Consider the following 22,013-nt stretch of genomic DNA (forward strand, 5'->3'; position numbering starts at 1 on the left):
TACTTATTAACTGATATAAGGCTCAGGCTAACCCGATATCATCATTCCTGTTTTTCAGATTAGGAATCTGAGTCACAGAGAGGGTAAGTAATTTGCCCAAGGTCACACAGCCATGAAGTCACGAACCTTAGATTCAAACACCAGCTGCCTGACTCCAGGGCATGTGCTCTCAGCCACTATGCCATTCTCACTCTTTGCTACCAGTTTTGTGACTATCCTTTCAGAAATACTCCACGCACAGGCAAACGTATGTTTCATGCGTGAAGGGGAGGGGAAGCTTTTTTAAAGACTAGGTCTTAAAAATTCAAATAAAAACTGTAATTTGTCTAAAGGAGTTAAACCAGCAGTTCTCTAAGGGGGGAGGGAAAGAACTGAGGCTACTGGGCACTGACTACTCGCTGTGGGCACTTCCCAAGTTGACTCATTAATTCTTACAGAGCAGGTGTGTTGCCTCCACAAGAGAGCGAAATGGGGCTCAAAGCCCTTTGGGGACCACGTGAGATCACGCCCACGGGAAGCTGGGACCGAAGCCAAGTCTGGGCAGCACTAAACTCAGGCTCTTTCCCGTGTGTCCTGCGACAGAGACACAGATGGGCCAGGGAATGTCCCGTCCTCTGAGCCCAGGACACAAACAGAAGCTCAGGTCCGGAGCTGCACAATCACGGGGGCTCCTGGAGTCCCAGCAGAAGGCTGCCGCCCTGGCTTCTGGTCCCCCGGGTCAGCCCCTGGCAGCGCCGCGATGCTAAGAAGGGGATGCTCTTTGACCAAGTCGCCGAGCTGAAGGCTCCTCTCCCTTCAGAGATCTTAAACCATGTGAGAGTCAGAGCCGGGCCTCTCTGGGAACACGGCCGAACAAAGGCCTCATTGTCTCTCTCCACAAAAAACCATTTCTGGGTCAATGAAGTGACTGACCCCAGGGCCCGCTCCCTTTCTGCTTCTGTGGGCCACAGCCAGGAGGGAGGCAGGAAGATCTGCTAGCTCACCACCCTTTTGGTGCCAGGGCTTTTATTCCGAAGGAAAGGAGTTTCAGATTTATCCTCCAGCTGGGACACAGAGGGGCATCCAGGCGGCCACCCCCCACTCCGCTCCCCCCGCCCCCCCCCCCCCCCCCCCCCCCGGTTGCCAGGGCGCCGCGTGAGTCCCCATCCACAGGGAAAGCAGGTGAACAGAAACCGAGCCCCTGTGTTGATGAATATCTCAAGAGACAGCGCCGGAATGGGCGCTTCCGGAATGTAGTTAGCTCAGGGGAAAAAAAAATTAAAGCGTGCTCCTTGCTTTCCTGTCAGAAATAAAATTAAGGTCTCAGATCGATGTTGCCAGGGCTGGGGTAGCTACAGGCATCTTTAATGGCCTCCTCTACATGTTTGCAAATTCACGGTCCCCTTCAACCCTGCCCTTCTAATTGGTTATTTGCGAGGTCATGTTTGCACCAATTTCTCGGGAAGGCTAATGGTGTTTATTTAACGAGAAAATAAAATGTGCAGACAGCTCCAGGGGCCAGTCTCTGAGAGACGGCTCAGGGTGGGGGCCGTGGCGCTCTATCCTGCTCCCCTCCTGCGCCATCCGTGGCTGCCCTTCCTCTGGAGGAGGTCCTGAGATGGGCCAGGTGCCAGGTCAGGCCTCAAGGGGACTGTGCTGGGGGCCACGGGCAGGGCCGGGCTGCAGAGCCTCTGGGCAAAGCCCCGGACGCACCCTCCTGGTGGGGGCTGCCTCACACGGCCCAGCTTTAGAGCGAGCCAGCCAGGAGCACAGAAGCTAGCGGAGGGGTACGTGGCTGTCCATTCGCACTGCTGTGTGGCTTTGCAGTTCTTCCCCGTTCTAACTGAAGTGTGCCCAACTTCAAGGCTGCACATAACTGTTTTCCAACAGAACCTCTCCAAGCAGCCAAAGGCAGAAATTACATGTCACTGCCAGCACCCCCACCCCCAGCAGTCTCGTCTCTCCAGGTGGGACAGGGGAGATTCAATTATATTGAGTTTCTATCCCATTCTAACAAACATTCTCCCTCAGACTCCACATTTATCAATACCAACCCCCCTCCACTGCACAGCACATGGGATCTTAGTTCCCCACCAGGGATGGAACCCCTACCCCTGCAGTGCCAGCACAGAGTCCTAACCACTGGACCACCAGGGAAGTCCCTCAATACCTTTTTAACCGAGGTGCCCACCGTGACCTTGGTCCACTCTGGGAAGAGAAGAGGATTATCACCTAATCTGACCTGACTCTCCACGTGCATGAAGAAGCCCGCTGATGTGGCTGGTGACTACGGGCTAGGCTGAAAGCTCTAACCGACCAAGACCCTTGGTAGGTGTTAGTAGCCTGTGACAGACCCACAGCTTTCCTGTCAACTGGCTTCCAATTCAGGTGCAGAATTGGCATCAGTACCGATAATAACCAGCTACTGGCTTACAGGTTGCCAATAAACCCCTTAATACACCTCAGACTTGGGTTAGGGAGTGATGGGTACCTAACAGCATCAGCAAGTAGCACGGGGATGAGTGAGCAGATCTGTGAGGTGGGGGAAATGCAAGGGACCTGACTCCAGCAGGTAGACCCCACAGCAAATCCTGCTCCAGACCCTGACCTTGGGCACCGGTGCTGTGCAGGATGTCCTCGTGTCATATCAGCACACGTGTCCTCATCAGCTGTAATTCCCCAAACCCTTGTCATGCTTGCTACCCCATCCAATGACCCTTTCCCAACCAGAGGGACTCAGCCTCTTAGTCAAACACTCTTCTTCCTCCATTCTACAAAGTCACATTTATAGGTTGTGGAGTTTCAACCCTCTATCCCAGGTAAATAAAGTCAAAATGTTAGAATTTCATTAGGAAAAACACACATACATTATCTTTGACATCCTACACCTATAAATGAAGCGATGCCTTTTCATTTTTTATTTAATTTACACCTTTGTGAAATTCTTCTTACGTTCCCCCTTCCCCTTGGGAAACAGGCATCAATAAACAATTACAGTGTGATTTTTAATCATCTTTTGTATACATGAAAGAGTCAGTCTGGACTTCAGAGGTCCATTTCCAAAGTGAGTGTCTGGCAGGTAGTCAGGACGTTAAGGGCTGTTTTTTCTCCTTAGAAAAGCATAATCTTCCATCACAGCTTCAGCTACATCTCACAGGCACCATTTTAATAAACTGATTACGCACATGACGGAGACCTTAAACTTCAGCCAACTGCTTTTGGGGACAGAGATGCTGTACGAGCTTCTCCGGAGAAGCCAAGCTCTGTTCCGCTGCCTTGAGGTGAGCCTGCAGAAAGCCCCCGCCCCCGCCCGCAGGGCCCACCTTGGCGCCCTTGCAGCCTGGTAGCTCCCCACGGGCACAGCCGCCCTGGGAAAGGACTCTCTTTGTCCAGGGAGCCTGCTGGGGATGGTGCTCTCTAAGGTTCAGAGAACAGGGGACGGCCTCGGAGCTGCCGTCCCTCTCCAAAGCCATGAGCACGGCACTTAATAAGCAACTGCTAATGGTCGGAGAGGAGTCATGCATCACACGGATCTTTATTTTCCTCTCCGTGCATCCTGTTCCTTCCCCTCTGGCCATGTTCCGGAGCAAACAGGCCTGCTGGGTAATGGAAGTCATGGGGAGTGAGAAGGCCTGTCCCCAGGGCTCTCCTCTGCACTCGCCAGAAACCACTCCCTCCCCAGCTGACCCTCCCCAGGTCCCCTGATAAGTTTCAAGGACACCCAGCTCACTTTCCACTGGGCCCCCAACCACCCAGCTCTCCCCTGATGCCCCAGACTTGGAGGGACCTGGCCGTGCAGGCCCTGAGGTCGGAGGGAGGGGGCACAGCTGAGGCTCCTATTGTGGGGGAATCCCTACCCCCACGAGGAGGTGAGTGAGAGATATATTTCAGCAACCAGCATCCCTGCCGTCCACCGTCTCAAACAGGGCTGACGTGGGGCCAGCGGAGAGAGAGCGCTGAACTGCGTCACCTTCGCTCCCGCCCCCTGGCTCTCAACCAGCCTCCCGGCAACCGCCCACCAAAGAGCACATGAGGAAGGACCGCACCCTGCTGCTTCTTCCCTCCCTGTCCACCTCCACCAGCCTCACTCTGGGATCAACACCTAATGCTGAATTCAAGATCTGAGCTGCGTTTTGCCAGGATAAAGCAACAAATTTTTCCCTGATGATTAAATCCTTTGATGATCAGCCCAACAGTTTTCAGCCCACTTCTAAGAACATTCAGAGAGCAAATGAAATGACTCTGAAGAGACTGGGAAGCCACCATTCTCCCTCTCTCCTTGGGCACAAAGAATCTCAGAGAAGGCCAGGAAATGAAGGGATGGGCGGGGCCGACGAAGCTCCACACCTGGCTGTAGGAACCTGTTATACGGCTTTCCAAAACTCCACACGCCTCTGAAAAATGGAGCTACACCGTCGTTCAGCAAGAGGACAGGTGTGGAGGAGGACTAGTAAGGATGTACTCAAGTCCTTAAGGTCACTGACTCCCCTGCTTTAAACCACTGCTTAGCCTGGTGCTTGCAGAGTGGCTAAGAGCACGGGCTCAGGATCAGACAGCTTGGGTTTACGTCTAAGCTCTGCTCGAACTAGCCTGAGACTGGGAGGCTCAGAGTATGTGCTAAGCAGCTGGTTTAGGGGTGCTCAGAAAGTGGCTGTTTATACCGGGAGTGTTAACACGACCTGGTTAACACAGAACCTGGCACTGCTATGGTGTGCACCCTGATAGGAGGTCGGACCCCCCATTCAGGAAGGAAGGCCGTCTTCCCCAGCCGCTGGGAATGCTTCTGGGTGACCGTCCCAGCTGCTGGTCCCCTCCAGGACTTCCTCAGTACAAGCCCAGAATGACACGTGCTTGCCCAGTGCGCCTCCTTATGACTGATCAACATACAGGTATAACTGGAGCAGCTGAAGGACTACCCTCTCTTCAAACTCCCCAGGGCATCACAGGTCAGGGTCTCCCCCTGCTCAGTGCCCAAGAAGAGCACCCCCAGTGAACCTCCTACAGGTCGAGTCCCATCTCAGGGACCCCAACCTGCAACGACTCCTCCCCATCCCCTAATTAAAAAATGAAAACCGAAATAATCTGGGACGTTCTTCCAGTTAAAAAGCTAAAAGCCAGAAGTGTACTTCAGGTCCTGGAGCTCCAGTCCCAGTTCCTGTATTTTCCAGAGGCGGAGCCTGAGGGGTTCAGAGAGGTTAGGAAAAGTGCCCCCGGATAAACCCAGAGGGGCAGCAGAAGACGGAAAGCGGTCCCTCTAAGGACAAAGGTGGGACGACTCCACACTTCTGTGTGAGTCAGATGCTGAATGACCCTCCTGCTTGCAGGATGGAGGACGCACCTTCCTAGAGGGCTCCCTGTCTGCTGGCCCCTGGATTCTTTCCCATGGGGCTACCAAGGTCCAAGTGCACACAGGCTGATGCTTGTGAGAACAAGAGGAGCAAACTGCCGTGCAGGTGTAACTAAGGGCCACCCTCGTGCCTACGGGCCTGGCGGGGGACAGGGCAGGAGGTGGCCACTGTGGGGCAAGGAGTGAAAAATCTTCCCCGACCCCTGGCTCCTAACAGCAACTGTGGCCTGACTCTCAGAAGGCCAGGCCCCGTGCCACCGAGTTTTCCCTGCACAGCAGCGGTCACAGCTCAAGGGCACACAGGGGGTTTTCAAAATGCCTGGGGCTGGGGACAAGTCACCGCCGAGGCTGCCCGGTGGGGCTGGGTTAGAAGTTGACAGAAAGCACTGAGCAAGTGCCCTGACGACACGGAGGGGTTAATGGTCTGGGCCTCTTCAAGCAGAGAGCTGGTGGCAGTGCCAGCCAGAGAGGTGTCCTCAACTTCTGCTACGGCAGCACTTTTCTCCTGATAAGATAATGGAAAACAGGAAGCCGAGGAGGTGAAGGGAAGGTTGGGGCAAGGTGGCTGCAGAAGGATTTTATTTTCTTGTGCTTATCACCTGATTCCAAATGCACATTCCATCAGGCCAGGCCTGTGGGGCCCACTTGCTCCACATATATGATTTGTGCTTCTGTGGTGATACGTTCTTTTTTTTTTAAGAAAATCCTTTCCTCCCCTAATGCTCTGAATCACTGAAGTATTACCCACAGCTTCAGCACCGAGTCCAAAGAGAAACTCCTCCTCAGCTGTTTGGGGGGGCTGGAAAGTGTGTGTGGGCCAAACCCCCTGTCTACACAGGAGCAACAGCAGGAGAAGATGTCTGTACCGGAGCAAACGGGCGGCAGGTGTCAGGTCCTTCTGGTTGAAACCTCTAGGCACACGGTCCCTCCTGCCTTCTCTTCCCCATCCCACCAGCGTCGGGCCAGGGGCAGGCAGTATCCACTCAGGCTGGCTTCTGGGATGGGCAGCCTGTGCTGTCACATACACCCCGCACTCAGAAGTGCTCCACTCTTGGTTGAATGCTCTGCTGTCATCTTGAAATTCTTAATAGTGCTTGAATAAGAGGCCCTGCCTTTCATCTCGTTCTGACTCCATGAATTATGTAAGGGGTCCTGCACCAACCATGGGAATCTTAAAGGCGGGCAGGGCAGCAGGATGTCGGGAAGGCCCCGCCTTGGCTGGGGGCGGGGGCAGGGCCAGGGCTGCGCACGCACCAGAGGCTCTGCCCACCCTCCTTCCTGCCGTGGCCACCAGGAGTCCTGACCTGGGAGCGTGAGTGACCACGTTCCTGAAGCTGCTCTGAGCGCTGGGCCATAGAATGAGCTCCCTTCCGCTCATAAGAGGAAGCACTTCCCTCACCCAGTCGCAGAGGGACCACTGCCCCATCACTGCACCCAGTACCCTTGGAGAAGGGGAAGAGGCTTCACCCATAGCAGGAGGCACCTGGGTTAGAAACAGGGGAGGACTTTCCCGGGCGCCTCCTCTGCAGTGTGTCCGGGAACCTGACGTCCCGGGTGTGCCTCCAGCTGTCAGTCACCAGCTGTGATCTGACACCGAGGGCCACCCGCCCTCCCTCGGGTGCCTCAGGTGATGAACCGCTTTCCCTGCTTAGCTGCGAGGGTTCAGTGAGATGCTTCATCATCTCCTCCAGCACAGGGCCTGACATGGACCAGGAGATCAAAAACACCTTTATTCACTGATATTCAAAAAAGAATGACAACAATCCTGCCTAGAAGCCGCTCAAGAATCTTCCAGAATTACCAATTTTAACACTGAACACCAGTGCCACGTTCAGATGGACCTCACCCACCCTGAAAATAAAAGGATGAAAACACCTTCCTTAACAAACCCATCCCCACGTGGAGACACAAGGAGCAGAATTTGAAACCAGCTGTCCTAGGTGTGAGTCCCTTCTCGGATCTCGGGTGCATGGTACCCCCTCTGAGCTTCGGTTATCTCATCCTCAGAACGGAGGTGACGATGCGGAGGCTGAGGCTGGCCGCATCCTCATCAGGATAACAGCTAACATTTACGCACAGCTGACGCGCCTGGCACTACGCTCTCCGAACAAGCCTATGAGGAGGTACTAACATAATCTCCATTTTACAGAGGAATAAACGGAGGCATAAAGAACTTAAGTGATTTTCCCAAGTCACAGCAACCGTCCGGGGGCTGCCATGAAGATCAAGTTAGAAGATGCATGTGGAAGCAGTGCTGGGAAAACCATGAAGTTCGACGCAACGCACATGAAAATCAAGGGTAACCAAGAATCGCCCATCACCTGCACCATCTTCCTCGTGCTCCTTGGCTCTCACTCCAGAGGGTCACAGAAGACAAAGGCAATCATCCTACACCTGTAAGCTCTGCTTTTCTCTCCTTGCCTCCCCCTACTCCTCATCCCCCATTACCTCCCCATTCCTTCCCAACACGTACACCACTGACGCCTCAGTTTTCTGCCCAGTTTTCCATTTGGCCTTTTAAGGATGCTGTAGACGGATGCATGAGATGCCGGATTCCCAGGTGCACTCGGGACAGCCCATCCTTCTCCTACCCCTGCAAGCATCACTTCCCACCCCACTCCTTCCTCCCGTTCACTCAGCCTGCCTGCTCAGAACAGGAGAGACATGCAGTCAGCGCTGGGTAACTGCTCCTAATCACGGGTGACAGCAAGAATGTAAACAACACAAGAAACATCTAAATGCAGTCCGAGTGGCAAGGAAACACTGCTCGCTGGCTCCTTCTCTCTACAACACTGCTGCCTGCCACCTCCCTTCGGAAACGCCGCTCATTAACACCCTGTGAACAGGAACCCCAGGAACCAGGAGCTTCCGGAGAACGAAACGCTAAGGCATAACTTTTGACCCTGCTTCCTCTGGGAAGGATTTTCTAGAGTCATCCAATTTTCTGTTTAAAGCAATAATTTCAATGTGTTCTTTTTTTGGGGGAGGTGAGGTGGCAGAGGTCAGAGACCCCTTTGAGAATCTATTCAAAGCTAGAAAGCCTCTCCCAAGAGGAACATAAAACATTCTGCGTGTCATTTCAGGGGTTCTCAGACCCCAAGATGAAACCCATTTTCCAAAACATGGACAGGACAGTAAGCACAGGAGAAAATACAAGGACGTGCAGATGTCCTCCAAGCAACCAAGAGGCACAAAAGGGCATTTCCAGACCTGTACGCACTGTATATATCAAATAAACCTAGGATGAGTCTTTTTTTTTTTTGCTTTTTAGATCGACAGTATGCTTCTAAACCACCCCCTTCAGTGCAAATTGAGGACTCAACTGAGTAATTGCTGTGAATAATTTCCACTTGGATCACTTAGTGCCGTGATTTAGTAAGGACTAAGAAAGCAAGGACTAAAAAAGTATACCAGAACGCACGTTGGGGGTGCTTGCATAATTACATGACAGTTCCCAAGCCAAGAGGAAATGGTGTTTTAACTGTCCAGTATCAACTCTCCACGCTACCGTGGCCCTCCATCAATAGAGATCCACACCAGACGCCACCTCCCCCTGCCTGACTTTGGAACAGTCACTATTTTTCGTCTGCGGGACCGGGGGTGAGAGGAGATGGAGCCAGGAGAGGAAGAAGGGGTGACCTCCCCACACCGGGGTTCTCACCTCTGTGCCTGTTGGTCGTCTTATCAAACATCAGCATTGCATCCTCCACCTGCAAAACAAATACAGAATAGAGTCAGCTTTAGGAATTTTAACAAAAAATACACAAAACATTATATACTGGGGGTGGGGGTGGTTTCCATTATGGAAGCCATGCTGCTCGTTAAAACCTATTTGAAAATATAAATATTGAAAGAGAAAACAAATCACTGTCTTTCTGTCTTTCCAACCTAGCATAACCACAGTTAACATTTGGTGTACTTCCCTTTAGTTTTTGCTTTTTTAAAAAAAAATCTATGCCTATTTTAATACAGTTTAAATCATACTGTATATGGAATTTTCCCCTTGTTCTTTTTATTTAGATAACATTACAATACTGCAAACAATTCCCAAATGACTAGATCATGAATACTATCTTTTCTCCCCAACTTTTTTCATTGTGGTAAAATACCCATAACATAAAAAATTGCCATCATAACCATCTTTAAGTGCACAGTTCAGTGGCATTAAATACATTCACAACGTGGCACTAGCATCACCACCATTCATCTCCAGAAGTTTCTTCATCTTGTAGAACTGAAACTCTACCCCCTTTAAACAATAACTCCCACTCCCTTCGTCCCCTCAGCCTATGGAAGCCCCCCGTCTACTTCCTGTCTCTGAGACTGTGACCACTCTAAGTATTTCATGTAAGTAGAATTACACAGTATCTGTCTTTTTGTGACTGGCTTATTTCACTTAGCATAATGTCCTCAAGGTTCATCCATCTTCCATTTACGTACAGACCACATCTGCTTACCCATTTGTCCCTCGATGGACATTTGGGTTTTTGCTATTGTGACTACTGCTGCGAACATTGGTGTGCAAATATTTCAAGTCCCTGATTTCAATTCTTCTGGGTATATATTCAGATGTGAAATTGCTAGATCATAGGGTAATTCTATTTTTAATTTTTTGAGGAACTCCCATACTGTTTTCCGCAGTAGCTGTACCATTTTACATTCCCACCAACAGTGCACAAAGGTTCCAATTCCTCCACATCCTTGCCAATACTTGTTATTTTCTGCCCTTTATAAAAAAAATAGTAGTCATCCTAATGAGTGTGAGGTATTGTGAATACTAGCTTGACTGCCTCATAATACTTCATGGAGAGAGAAGCTATGGTTTACTTAATTACCCTTCTGATAGATATTTCAATTGTTTCCAGTTATAAACAATGCAACTTTAACACCTTGATTGTTGTGGGCTAAACTGTGTCCGTCCTCCACCCCTCAAATTCATATACTGAAATCTTAATGCCCAGCATGAAGAATGTGACTGCATTTGGAGATAGGGTTTAGAGAGGTAATTTAAGTCAAAATGAGGTCATTAGGGTGGGCTGTGATTCGGTACGGCTGGTGTCCTTATAAGAAGGGGAAATCTGGACACAGGTACAGTGGGAAGACCATGTGAAGATGCAGAGGAAAGGTGGTTGTCTGCAAGCCAAAAAGAGAGGCCTCAGAAGAAACCACCTGCTGATGCCCTGATCCCAGACTTCTAGCCTTCAGAACTGTGAGAAAATAAAGTTCTGTTGTTTCAGCCGCCCAGCCTGTGGTACTTTGTTATGGCAGCCCCAGCAGACAAATACACTGATGCTAGGACCTTTTCAAAAACATCAAAGAGAGGAAAATACCAAAGGCAACCTTCTGTCTCCCTTCCTAGTCCCTTCCTCTGTCCTCCCAAGCACCCTGCAACACTTTTAGTCGTTTCTGGACAGTCGGGATCCACACTCAAGTCCCATGCAGACCTCAAGAAACACACTTAGGAAACCAGGTCTGGCTTCGAATTCCACTCCTTTCATTCACGATCCAATCCTTTATTTGCTCCACAAGACACATCTTTAGTGCAGGTCCTAAACCAATCAGCCATTCACTTGCAGACTGAACCTGGTTTGGCCAGGTGAGTAGCCTGGTCTCTCATTCATTTTGTGCCCAAGGTTGGTGTTAAAAATACAATCCAACCACACGGTTGTGGGTGGACAGAACTGTTAGCCAGAGGGCTCCGTGCTTGGAGGAATTTCAGCGTGTGTGTTTGTGTGTGCGTGTGTGTGTGTGTGTGTGTGTGTTTGTGGCGGGAAGGACCAAGCACTGTTCATTGGAGCTCAAAGGCTCACAAATGAGCTTGGGGGCCTGAGCTAAGCCAGCTGAGAAAAAGAATCCTCGGCTATTCATTCCTCACTCCTCCCAGACGACAGTCTCCAATGGAGGGGAAGACACTGGGCGAAGCAATAAAACCAGGTTTAAAATGGTGCCTCCGGACAAATCAAATCTATTCTTCCAGATGCTATCAAATGTAACAGGGGGAGAAGCAAAGTCAAGGTAAGAATGGAAGAAGGGGTAGGCAAGCCAGGCACAAACCTCCAAGGGACTGGCCTCGCTTAAGAATCCCTTCTGGAGTCAGGGCCCCCTTGTGTTGCTAAGCAACCGAGCCTGAACAAACAGGCTCCTGGGGCCTTCCCCTTCTGGTCCCCATTTCTGCAGTCGGTTACTGGGAGGGAAATGGCCTTGCACGGTGACTGCTCCTCCAGCAGGGAGCTGCCCTCTCTCTCCTAGGAACCAGGCTGAGGGGAGTAGCAGATGCTAGTTTGGAGAGAGGGTGCCTTCACCAGACCCCTCCCCGGCCAGGCAGGCTTGACGAGACCCCCAGGCACCTGCTGAGGCCATACGTCTGCCTCCCGCGCACCCCTCAAGCGAAACCACCAGAAGATCAACTGGTTTGTTTGTACACAGAGCCGTCACACTTGAGCATACAGCATCGCAGACTCAGACCTTGGGCCTCGATGAGGATTCTGCTGCCTGGGGAGCGGGTGGGTGGCGGGTGAAGCCTGTTGGGTATCGCGCAGGTAAACGTGACACCTGTTTCACACCCATCAGCTGAAAATGCCTAACAGTAAGAAAAACAGCCTTCCTTCTGTGTTGGCCATGTTAGGGTACTGAAACTCAGATCCCCTTGGGAAATAAATATTTTTAATTTTAAAAAGTATTTCCAACCCCCCCTTTCCACAGTGTGTAATTGGGTCCCTCTTTTCCTTCCTATGTTTGGACGTTTTCTGACGCTGCCCTCCTAACCCTGGCTCCACCCTGGTGAGTGAGGTGGGGGCTCTGTCTATGTTTTTGGGGGAGACCACTGTCGTAAAGAATAGAGCTCTTTCCTCTATGGTCCGGTGTACAATGGGCCTCACAAAGACCTCCTGAATAGATAACGCGTCAGAGCGCAAGAAAAATTCTATTAACACTTTACAAAATAGAACATCTGAGAAGTAACTGGAGAGGAAAGAGAAAAGGAAAAAAAATCAATACGGATAAGTCCCGGTGCTGGGGGGAAGAAAACTTTTCAGCGATTGCAAAACACTTATTAATTCAGAGAAGCCATCAATGCGATGGAAATCTGGCAGAACAGCAAGAGCTGAAACTGGAAGAATTTGAATATACAAAGACTGAATAGAATGAAAAACACAGCCTCACATACGGGCCTGTTTCTCACGGTTCTATGTGAATCAAACAGAAGCGGCTTGTGTGAGCCTCCCTCACAGGGACGTGAGGGCTACGGTCGAGGTAGCTGGTACTCGGCCCCAGAGAGAGCAAACTGATGTCTGTCTGTCTGTCTGTCCCTCTCACACACACATAGATTAGTTGGCTGTGCAGAGTTCAGCCTGCAGGCCAGGGCTCGCTCAAGGAGCCAAATGAACACAAAAGAGGTGGGCGGCTGGACACAGGCGTTTCTCTGACTTCGGGGAGAGAGCACCACTAACCCTGGTGAAATGCCGCTTTGAAGGCTACCACCCTCCCCCTCGTGATCAGCACTGGCATTTATCTTGTGCTGGCAGTGCCCTCACCAGCTGTACAGATTTCTCCGTACCAGAGGTGGGGGCCCACAGGCCTAGCAGTCCTGGGGGGGTCCCCAGAGGGAAGGGGCAAGAAGGGGAGGAGGTGTCTGAGCCTGAGCATACTTTGTCCCACGTCTTGGCACCTGCCCGGTCTGTCTGGGGAGAAGGCGCTTGTTCCAACCTTGAGATCTGCCTTCTAATAATTTAAGGCAGGGATAAAACGCAGCCCCGGCATCCCCGGTGGCGTATCTTTGCGAACAGTGATGCGGGGCAAGTAACTTTAAGTGAGCTGGTCGGGGAGGCCCTCACTGTGGTCTGACACCAGGGGGTCCCGCCTACGCCGTGACCTCCTCAGAGCTGCCCTGCGCACGCCCCGCGTCTGCGTGTCAGGAGCGGCAGCCAAGCTGTTCGTCTCCCCTGCCCACGGGGGTCGGGCAGGGTGTCTCTCTCAAACCTCCTCCTGTCAGAATCACCTGGAGAACCTGTTAAAACACCAGTCCCCTGGGCCTCGGCCCCAGGGTGTCTGATTCCGGAAGCACTGTTTGCATTTCTAACGAGCTCCTGGGCTGATAATAGCCACTGGCCTATGGACCCCACTTTCCATGGCCTGTTCCAAGGATGGAGAAACTAGAACAAAAGTTAAAGACACTGGACAGAGCTGCTTCTTCCTCTTTACATACACTCAGTGCTCAATACAGGAGCCAAATTTCTCTTTCAGAGGCAAGCAAGGCACGTCAGGGTGTTAACAGTTCTCCCCCACTTTGCCCCCCATCCCTCAGACATTTATATTCCACGATCCTGAAAATGATGACAGCAGAACCCATGACAGAAAAGATGACAAGAAGAGGGACTTCGTAGTGGCAACCAAGCCGTCCCTGCACCCAATGCAGGAAAAATTCAGATTCTACTAAGATGACAGAAACTTCCCTTCTAACAAACTCCAGCTAATGGCTACATCATCAGTCAGTACAGTTGTAATTAGAAAATCTCATCAACTGACTATTTTTATGTGACATATACTTGTTAGTTATGCACTGATTGCAAAGTATTAGCCTGAGTTCCAAATAAGAGGCAAATTATAAAAGTCCATGGTACACGGATTGCATTAATGACCCCATGCCCTTTATCCTGTAATTTTGCAGTTCCTCTCAAAAGAGGCAGAGTCTATCTCCCCACCCTACATATCTGGACTTGACTTGCTATGGTCAATAAAGAGGTGGAGAGAATGGTATGCCTGTTTCAGGTCTGGCCTCATGAGGGTCTGTGTGTTGAGGCTTGCTCTCTCTTGCACCTCTGCCGTCACCACGAGAAGGGCATGGCCTGCTGGAGGATGAGAAACACGTGGAGCAGGGCCAGATCCCCTCAGTTGCCACAGCTGAGGCCAGCCTAGATGGGCAGACAGCTGGTCAACCCCCAAACACGCAAATGAACCCAGCCAAGATCAGCAGAACTGCTCCCAGTGGACTCGAGACTCCAGACTTGCAAAATAAACAGCTATTATCTGCCACCGAGGTTTTGTGGTTGTTTGTTACCCGGCATTCTTGTGGCAGCAGGTAATGCATACATGTTCCCTGCTCTCAAAAAAAAAGCTTTCAGTCTATAAGAAGATACACAGACAGTCTCAAATAATACTAGACAGCGAAGAAAGACAAGAGAAGGGGTGGAAGGAGGTAAAAGGCAGAATATAAGCTGAGTACGAAACTATCAATTCCACCTTCTGAGTGGAGGACAGATACTGGGGTGTGAAGAGACCACTCCTCAATTTCACCCCAGCAGCGAGGTTGGAGACTGAGATTCTGGAAATGCCAAGAGAAACTGGCAACATGTTGCTCACTAAATAAGCACCATGAAAATCGGCAGTCATTAGCACTCAAGTCAGTGGGTGATGCCTCTCTAATCCTAATTCATTTAATGAACAAGCGAACCCTCTTTATAATGAGTCTAAAGACTTAGTGTGAGCCAGACATTCTTGCTGGGTGATTTTAGAAGTAGGCAGAAGATGTTGACCACATCCAGAGGTGAGACATTAGCCAGCTCAGCTCATGTATTGGCTGAAGAGGAAACCTTTCGACTCAAAGAGCAAAGAAGCTCCTCGAAAGAGAGCTCAGAAATTCTGCTTGTCAGGTTGGCTGGCCAAAGGTTGGGACCCTAGAGTGTGCCCCCAGACCACTGCCACTTCTGCCTGTGGTTTTGGCTCCACAAGTACGTAGCAGGTGAATGAAACTGACCTGGGGATGCAGAGAACTTGTTCTTAGGAAATGGCAAAAGGGAAGAGAGCTGCTGATAAACACTGGTGCTGGGACACAGCTGAGCAGGGCAGGCCGTGTGGCACAAAGCATGGGCAGGATGCAGACTCCAATCCCAGCTCCATCAGGAGCTCACTGAGGAGAAGTCACCTCCCTTCTTGGTCCTTAGTTTCTCACCTGTGAATGGAGGGAACTGTACAGGATGGTCACCTACAATCCCTCCATAGAGATTCTGCCTAGAATGCTGAAACGGACCACAGAGACTGCTGGGACCACATCTGGGAGCATCAAATTCACCACTGGTCCTTCACAAATTCTCTGTGCTCCGAGGATATTCCAGAGCTCTGCTGTGGCTGGCCAACACACCCTGAGAAATGTCTTACCCCTCTTGGGATCCAAATACACACACACCCACACACCATACGTATCCAGAATGAAGCAGGAAATGGCACTTCAAATGATCCTTAAATTATCTGGTCAGCCACAAGGAAAGAGAGGAATAGGAAAAGAAGAAACACAGCTCTTCAAACTCCCCCACAACAAATGCCTTTCAATTTCACTTCCTGCTCCCACTCAAATGCTTCAAGCCTTAGTTTAAATAAACGCCCATAAATGCGATACCGTGATACTACAGTGCGTGGGGTTTAAGGCCTGCTGATGCTCTATAAACTCAAGGCACTAAAGTCATAAGAGTGGAGTGAGTCTCGTATAGGAGGCAGGACTGCCCAGAACAGAGGAGCCTGGGATCTGTGCTGCAGAGAGAGGCTGCCTTATCCTGGCGATTGTTTCTGCACATAGGATGACACGGCTCTCCGCTTCTCCTCCAACCAGCCTGCACAAAACCAAAATCTGCTCCTGCCCTAGAGCTCCGTGAGGGCATCTAGTTTATTGAAATGAAGACTTCTCAGCATGCTCCAGCCTTGCAAAGAGTGAGGACGGTCTATCTTTAATCACTGCCCGAAAGGAAGAATGGAGGAGAAAAGGGAGCAGGGGGGAAATCCCATTAGTTCAGGCTGAAATCTAGATCAGTGATTTTCAACCCTGACTGCTCAGCAGAATCACCTGAGGAACTTAAAAAAAAAAATCCCTGCTGCCGAGGCCACACCCCAAGCAGTGAAATCAGCACTGGGGGTGGGGGTGGGGGTGGAGGCAGAGGAGAGTTTACAGCTCCCCCAGGATTCCAGGGTGCAGCCAAGGCTGAGAACCACTGATCTAAATGGCTAAATACAGCGGAGTTGAGCATTAAACACAGTGTATGCGTGTGGAGATGGGCCCTACATAAAAGGGGCTTTACCTGGATCTTTGGCTGCCTGAAGGCTGGCTGTTTGTCCCCTGCAGGAAGTCCAGATCCGACAGGCCCTTTGCCACAGGTGGCTTTTGAGGGGCTCTGCTCACCTTGTCTTGGTCTTAGGACAAGAGACCCAAAGTTCTGTTCTGGAAGGAGCTCAGAAGTCCTGAACACAGGACTTTAAGAAACCTAAAGAAATAGCTGGGTTTTTTCCACCACCATCAGTATTCTCACACCTATTATTATTGCTTGGGTCCTCACAACAACCCCAGAAGACAGGGATTACTACAAATTCTCTGAGCCTCGGTTTCCTCCTTTGTGGCCCTGGGGACTGGGCCCAGGACTCAGCTGCCGGTTTTCTGAGTCCACATCTCAGGCGGCCAGCCCTGCCTGCCTGCCGCGGCTCAAGTTCTGGCACCCCTGGCTGCAGGCACCCGAGCCCCTGGGCCCCCCAGGTCTGTGCACTTGCTCCTGGAGGGCTGCAGCAACGGAGGTGCTGAGGAGGTCTGCAGCTGCCGCTCAGCAAGGCTCACAAAGTTCTAGTTTAGATCCGCCTGAAAACTTGTCTACCTTAAATCACGCGCGTGCCTTAATTAAGTAACAAAGACAGCCTGCTTAGTTTCTCCAAAATTCTTTTTTGGTAGTAAAATAGACATAAAATTTGCCATCTTAACTATGTTCTCATAAACAATGCAGTGGCATTAAGTACATTTCTCAAACTCTCCACAGAAGGCTCCTGAGTCTTACAATGGCCAGAACGTTCCATCCCCATTGGCAAGACTCTTCTTAACTGGCCCTAGTTTTTCTACTTTCGCTCTCTTTTAATTCTTGTGGGGTCGTTCCATTTTCCCATTTAACTTAAAAACAAACAAACCCCAGTGTTCATCAGATAGCAGTTGTGAATTTATAAAATGGAAACACTTGCCCTGGGAATTAAAGGGTATGGGGTCTCCAAATGACTCTATTCTGTAGATTCAGATATTTTACTTACACAAAGGCAGGCAAAACCTCCTGCTCAGGGATTCTGATTCCACACGCAAATATCAGACTCTAGGCTGTGAAATGTCTGTTCCCCCTGAAAAAATGATTACTGTAATAGCTACCATTTACCGGAGCTTAACAGGCAATTTGCAGAGCTCATTTAATTATCACAATAGCTCTGAGGTAGATATTATCACACCCATTATATAGGTAAGGAAATTGTGGCCCTGTTGCAATTAAGTGACTTGCCTAGGATCACACATGCAGTAAATGATGGAGCCGGGATTTAAACCCAGATGTACTCCTACATTTTTCTACCTGGCTCCCTTAACGGTGTTCTATCTTTTTTAATCCCTAGGGCTCAGCATAGCTCTGTTGTCTCCTGAGTGAACCAACAAACACGGCCTTAAAACTCTACCGAAACGTTAAGAGAGGTGATGGGGTAACCAAGGAGAGAGCCGCACATCACCTCCGGCAGGCTCAGGAGAGGAGGGAATGGTCAGAGAGAGGCAAAGAGAAAAGGAGGCTGAGAGGCCTCTTCCTTCTCCATGGGCAAGCTCGAAAAGCCTGGAGCTCACTTGTGTGCTCTGTGGTCACAGAGCAAGCCGGTGGCAGGACTGGAAGTGGCAGAGGGGTCCCAGGACTCAGCCCAGGGCTCGGATGGCCAGAGTCCCTGCAGCTGGCAGGAAGCCTTCGGGTGGTAGGTACCGAGTGCCTCACACACAGGACACTCTCCTCACCACAGATTTCTCGCAAATCTTTGCCGCACCCCGGCAATCCCCTCACGTGCGCACCTACACACACCCCCTGCTGCGCCCAACGCTGTGCAACCTCCCACTGCAGATGGGCCACATCCAGAGACAGCCACGCAGGAGACCAGCACGTCCTTGGGGAAGCAGTCCCAGGAGGGACCATCTCAAAACGGAGCGAGGGAAGCAAGGGTCTGCCTGTACAACCTCCGGTGGGGCTCTGGCTGTGCTGCCGGTTCTGGCTGTGCTGGCGGCAAAGCCCGGGCCAGGACCAGCCCAGCGTCACCCTGGAGGGCAGGGCAGGAGGCTCTCTCCGGGGACATCCCAGCCAGCGCGAGACAGGAGGCTGCTAAAGAAGGGAGGTGGTGGGAGAGGGACGTGGACAGAGGCCGGGCACGCGCTGCTGCAGGAGGAGCAGTTGGTTCCGGCAGGCTTGACAGCTGTCACACGCAAATGGCATCTGGCCTAACGGCCTCTCGTGCGAGGCGCCTTCGTGTGGTGGCTGCTGTGCTCTGGAAATCCAAGGCCCGTGTGCAGCGCTGGCTGCGGGTGCATGCAGGCACGCCGGGTGTGTGTGGCGGGCAGGGGGAGGGGCAGGCAGGCTGCCTAATGCGCATCTCCCCCCCACCCCAGCCTCTCCCCATCAGGCCTCACCTACCGTGAAAAAGGCCCAAACCTGCCAGCTCCAGAGGAGACAGGCGAATCATTAGTGGAGCACTGATGTGCCGTAACACTCTCTTGCATTCCCATTAAACAAATACTAAACCGCTAATTGCCAAAATAGATCTCCACGACTCTGACCGAACAGGGGAAGGGTTTATAATTACCGAGTGTGAAAATGCACAGCCTGTAAATAACCACCTCATCTGTCCTAATATGGGCTGATATTGATGGGCATGAAATAAACATCAGGACCAAATGGAAAAATCACCCCCATCTCCTGTGGCCAATGCAATCTCGAGCGGTGACAAGTGTAGCTGCGGCCACACGCTCGGGGAGCGGCGAGGGCAGAACAGAGATTTGCAGGCTTGGAGAGCCTAGGTTCCAAACCTGATTCCAGTCCCTCGGGCTACGTGCATCTTCTTTCAGCCTGGAGGATAGGGAGGGCAAAGGGTGTGGCTGGATGATGGGATGGAGGGCCTCCCTGCACCCCGGAAAGGCCAGGGCCCTTGACCCTCTGGGACAGGGCTTCAGGCACGTTCTATCCTGCCCCCTTTAACAGACTGGCTGGCGAGGTCAGAGAACGAGGGAGGGGGAGAGTTTTGCCAAGGTGACACATTTATTCATTAACCAATATTTACCAAGGCTCTCCTGTCCGGCCGACACAAAGAGTTGGTTGCAGGGCACGGATGAAGAGAATTTGGGTTTACAAGGACCTCTGGGCTTTCTGACACCCCCCTGTCACGGTGCCTGCCTACCACTCTGCCACTGGGATGGGAGGTAGGTGGGGCTGTCGGATTCCAAACCTCCCCCTCTCTCCTTGATGGCACCTGCGGAGGGGGAGGGGGAATGGAAGTCAGAGGTCAGAGGAACGGTCCCCCCCCTTCCCTCTCCACGAGCCTGTGATTCTGAGGGATTCAGCGGGGCTTGTCGGGAATGCCTGAAGCTAAAGACAGAGGTTCCATTTGTCTCAGAATCAGTCTCGGGAATTAGAAGTGACCCAGAGGTCACCTCTCCCCTTCTCACCCGATGCAGGAATCCCCTCTCCGAGGCTCCTCTGAACCCTTTCTGGAGCTTCAAAGACTTGGAGCATCTCTGCCCCATCCCTCGGTCGAATTCAGGAGCAGCAGCACTTAGATGCCTGAAATAGCAGCTTCCTCAGATCTGAAGCCCAGTTTTGGCACGTGGCAGAATCCTGCAAACCACACAGTGTCAGGCATCTGAATCAGAGCACCAAGCACCACCAGCCCCACAACTTCTTAATGGGGCTTAATGGCATCTCAAGAAGCTCCTGCTCCTCCTTTGGGCCACGTGCGAGTTAATCTCCGCGGCGCCCCGGTCCCTAAAGTCACCCTCTAAAGTCCTGGGTCAAAGACTCCAGCAAATATTAGCATAAGGAAGGAAGGTCTGAACTACAGATGATTTTTAAAAGAATTCTACATTGTTACTTTTAAATTCGTAAAGTGCCTTCAAATAATGGCTAAAAGAATACTGCTGAGAACAAGGTTCACGTGCGGCAACAGAGGCTAAAGGACTCAGTCACTCGGCAAAGTTACTTCTTGTTCACTGAGGATCATAGATATCTGAGCTGGAAAGGACCAAAAAGATATGCGTCCAGCCCAGCTGTTTTGCAGGGGAGCGAGCTGGCTCTCAGTGATGCTGGGCAAACTGAGCACTGGGGTCAAAGGAGCCTGGTGGGTGTCAGGAGTCCTGGCTTCAAATCTCAATCCACCACGTCCACCTCCACACCACCTCAGGCAGGGCTTCCGGAGGCTCAGTCTCCCTGTGTGTGAAAGGGGTGATGATCACTGGTAGCCTTCACCCCAGCCTTGAGAAGCAGAAAGTGACGACACAACACACAGGAAAGCACGCGGGTGGGTGGTAAATGACTGCCCCCCGCTCTTGCCAGTGCTCGGCACACACAGTATCTCCACGAGGATCCGAGGGCTGGAAAACGGAGCAACAGACTTTGCGTCCGTGACCGCAAATTCCAATTTAGTGCACTCAGCATAGACGAGAGAGGGTCACCCTCGGAAGAATACCTTGCTTTGCGTGCTGTGCTGTAATGAGTCGGATGCAAATAAACCATCTTTCAGAGAGCAAGGGGGAATGGCAGAGCCACCCATGGCACCTCCTACAGTAGAAGATTCCTCGCAATAAAAAGAAACAAACCACTGGTACTCAACGCAGATGGCTCTCAAGGGAATTACGCTGACTGAAGAAAGTCGATCTCAAAGGCTTATTCCATGCCATGTGATTCCATTTCTGTAACATCCTCAAAATGACAAAATTATAGTGACGGAGAACAGATGAGTCGTCGTCAGGGGTCAGGGCGGGGAAAGAGACGAACTATTACAGGAGGAATCTCTGTGGCGATGGAACACTTCTGCATCCCAGTGGTGATCATGGCCACTCGAATCTACACGTGTGACAAAATTCCAAAGAAAACTGCAAGCACGCGCGCGAGCGCACAAAGTGCCTGTTAAAACTGATGACACACTAGCATCCACTTCCTACGTTTAACAATGTGCCGTGATTATGGGAGATGCTATTATCATGGGAAGCTGGGTGAAGGGCGCACAAGAGCTCCTTCTATTATTTTTACAACTTTTTGTGAGTCCTACACTATTAAAAAATAAACATTTAAAATAATTTTGGGGGACTTCCCTGGTGGCACCGTGGTTAAGAATCCGCCTACCAATGCAGGGGACATGGGTTTGAGCCCTGGTCCTGGGAGATCCCACCTGCCACGGAGCAACTAAGCCTGTGCGCCACAACTACTGAGCCTGCACGCTAGAGCTCTCGAACCACAACTACTGAGCCCACACACTGCAACTACTAAAGCCTGTGAGCCTAGAGCCCATGCTCTGCAACAAGAGAAGCCACTGCACGGAGCAGCCCGCACACCACAATGAAGAGTAGCTCCCCCGCCCCCATTCACCGCAACTAGAGAAAGCCCGCATGCAGCAACGAAGACCCAACGCAGCCAAAAAGAAATAAATAAATTAATAATTTTAAAAACCACAAGAGGGCTCATTATATCAAGAAACTCAGTGGCAGATCAGTTTATAATGCAAATAATTATGCCCTAATTCCTCTAGATTTGGATAGCGTGGGCACAAATAAGGTACACCTATTGTAGAAAGAGCCAGCCCTTACCTGTGCCTCCTATTCGGCACTGGCATGTACTACTCTGAATTAGCACTGTGTCACATGAGTATCGGTGTCAGTAGTCCCCAC

The 22,013-nt window shown here is 51.2% G+C and overlaps 1 protein-coding gene across 12 annotated transcripts in view; it reads right to left on the bottom strand.

The window, feature by feature from the left end:
• The window catches only part of MSI2 (musashi RNA binding protein 2), a 389,990-nt gene that overhangs the window by 131,578 nt on the left and 236,399 nt on the right, over positions 1-22,013 (bottom strand). For all 12 annotated transcript variants that reach the window (XM_057713788.1, XM_057713786.1, XM_057713796.1 and 9 more), the window contains one exon: positions 8,988-9,036. In XM_057713788.1, the coding sequence (XP_057569771.1) occupies positions 8,988-9,036 (49 nt within the window). The remainder of the gene's footprint in view (positions 1-8,987; positions 9,037-22,013) is intronic.

Source organism: Hippopotamus amphibius, chromosome 17 (genome assembly GCF_030028045.1).
Source record: "Hippopotamus amphibius kiboko isolate mHipAmp2 chromosome 17, mHipAmp2.hap2, whole genome shotgun sequence".
Classification (NCBI taxonomy): Eukaryota; Metazoa; Chordata; class Mammalia; order Artiodactyla; family Hippopotamidae; genus Hippopotamus; species Hippopotamus amphibius.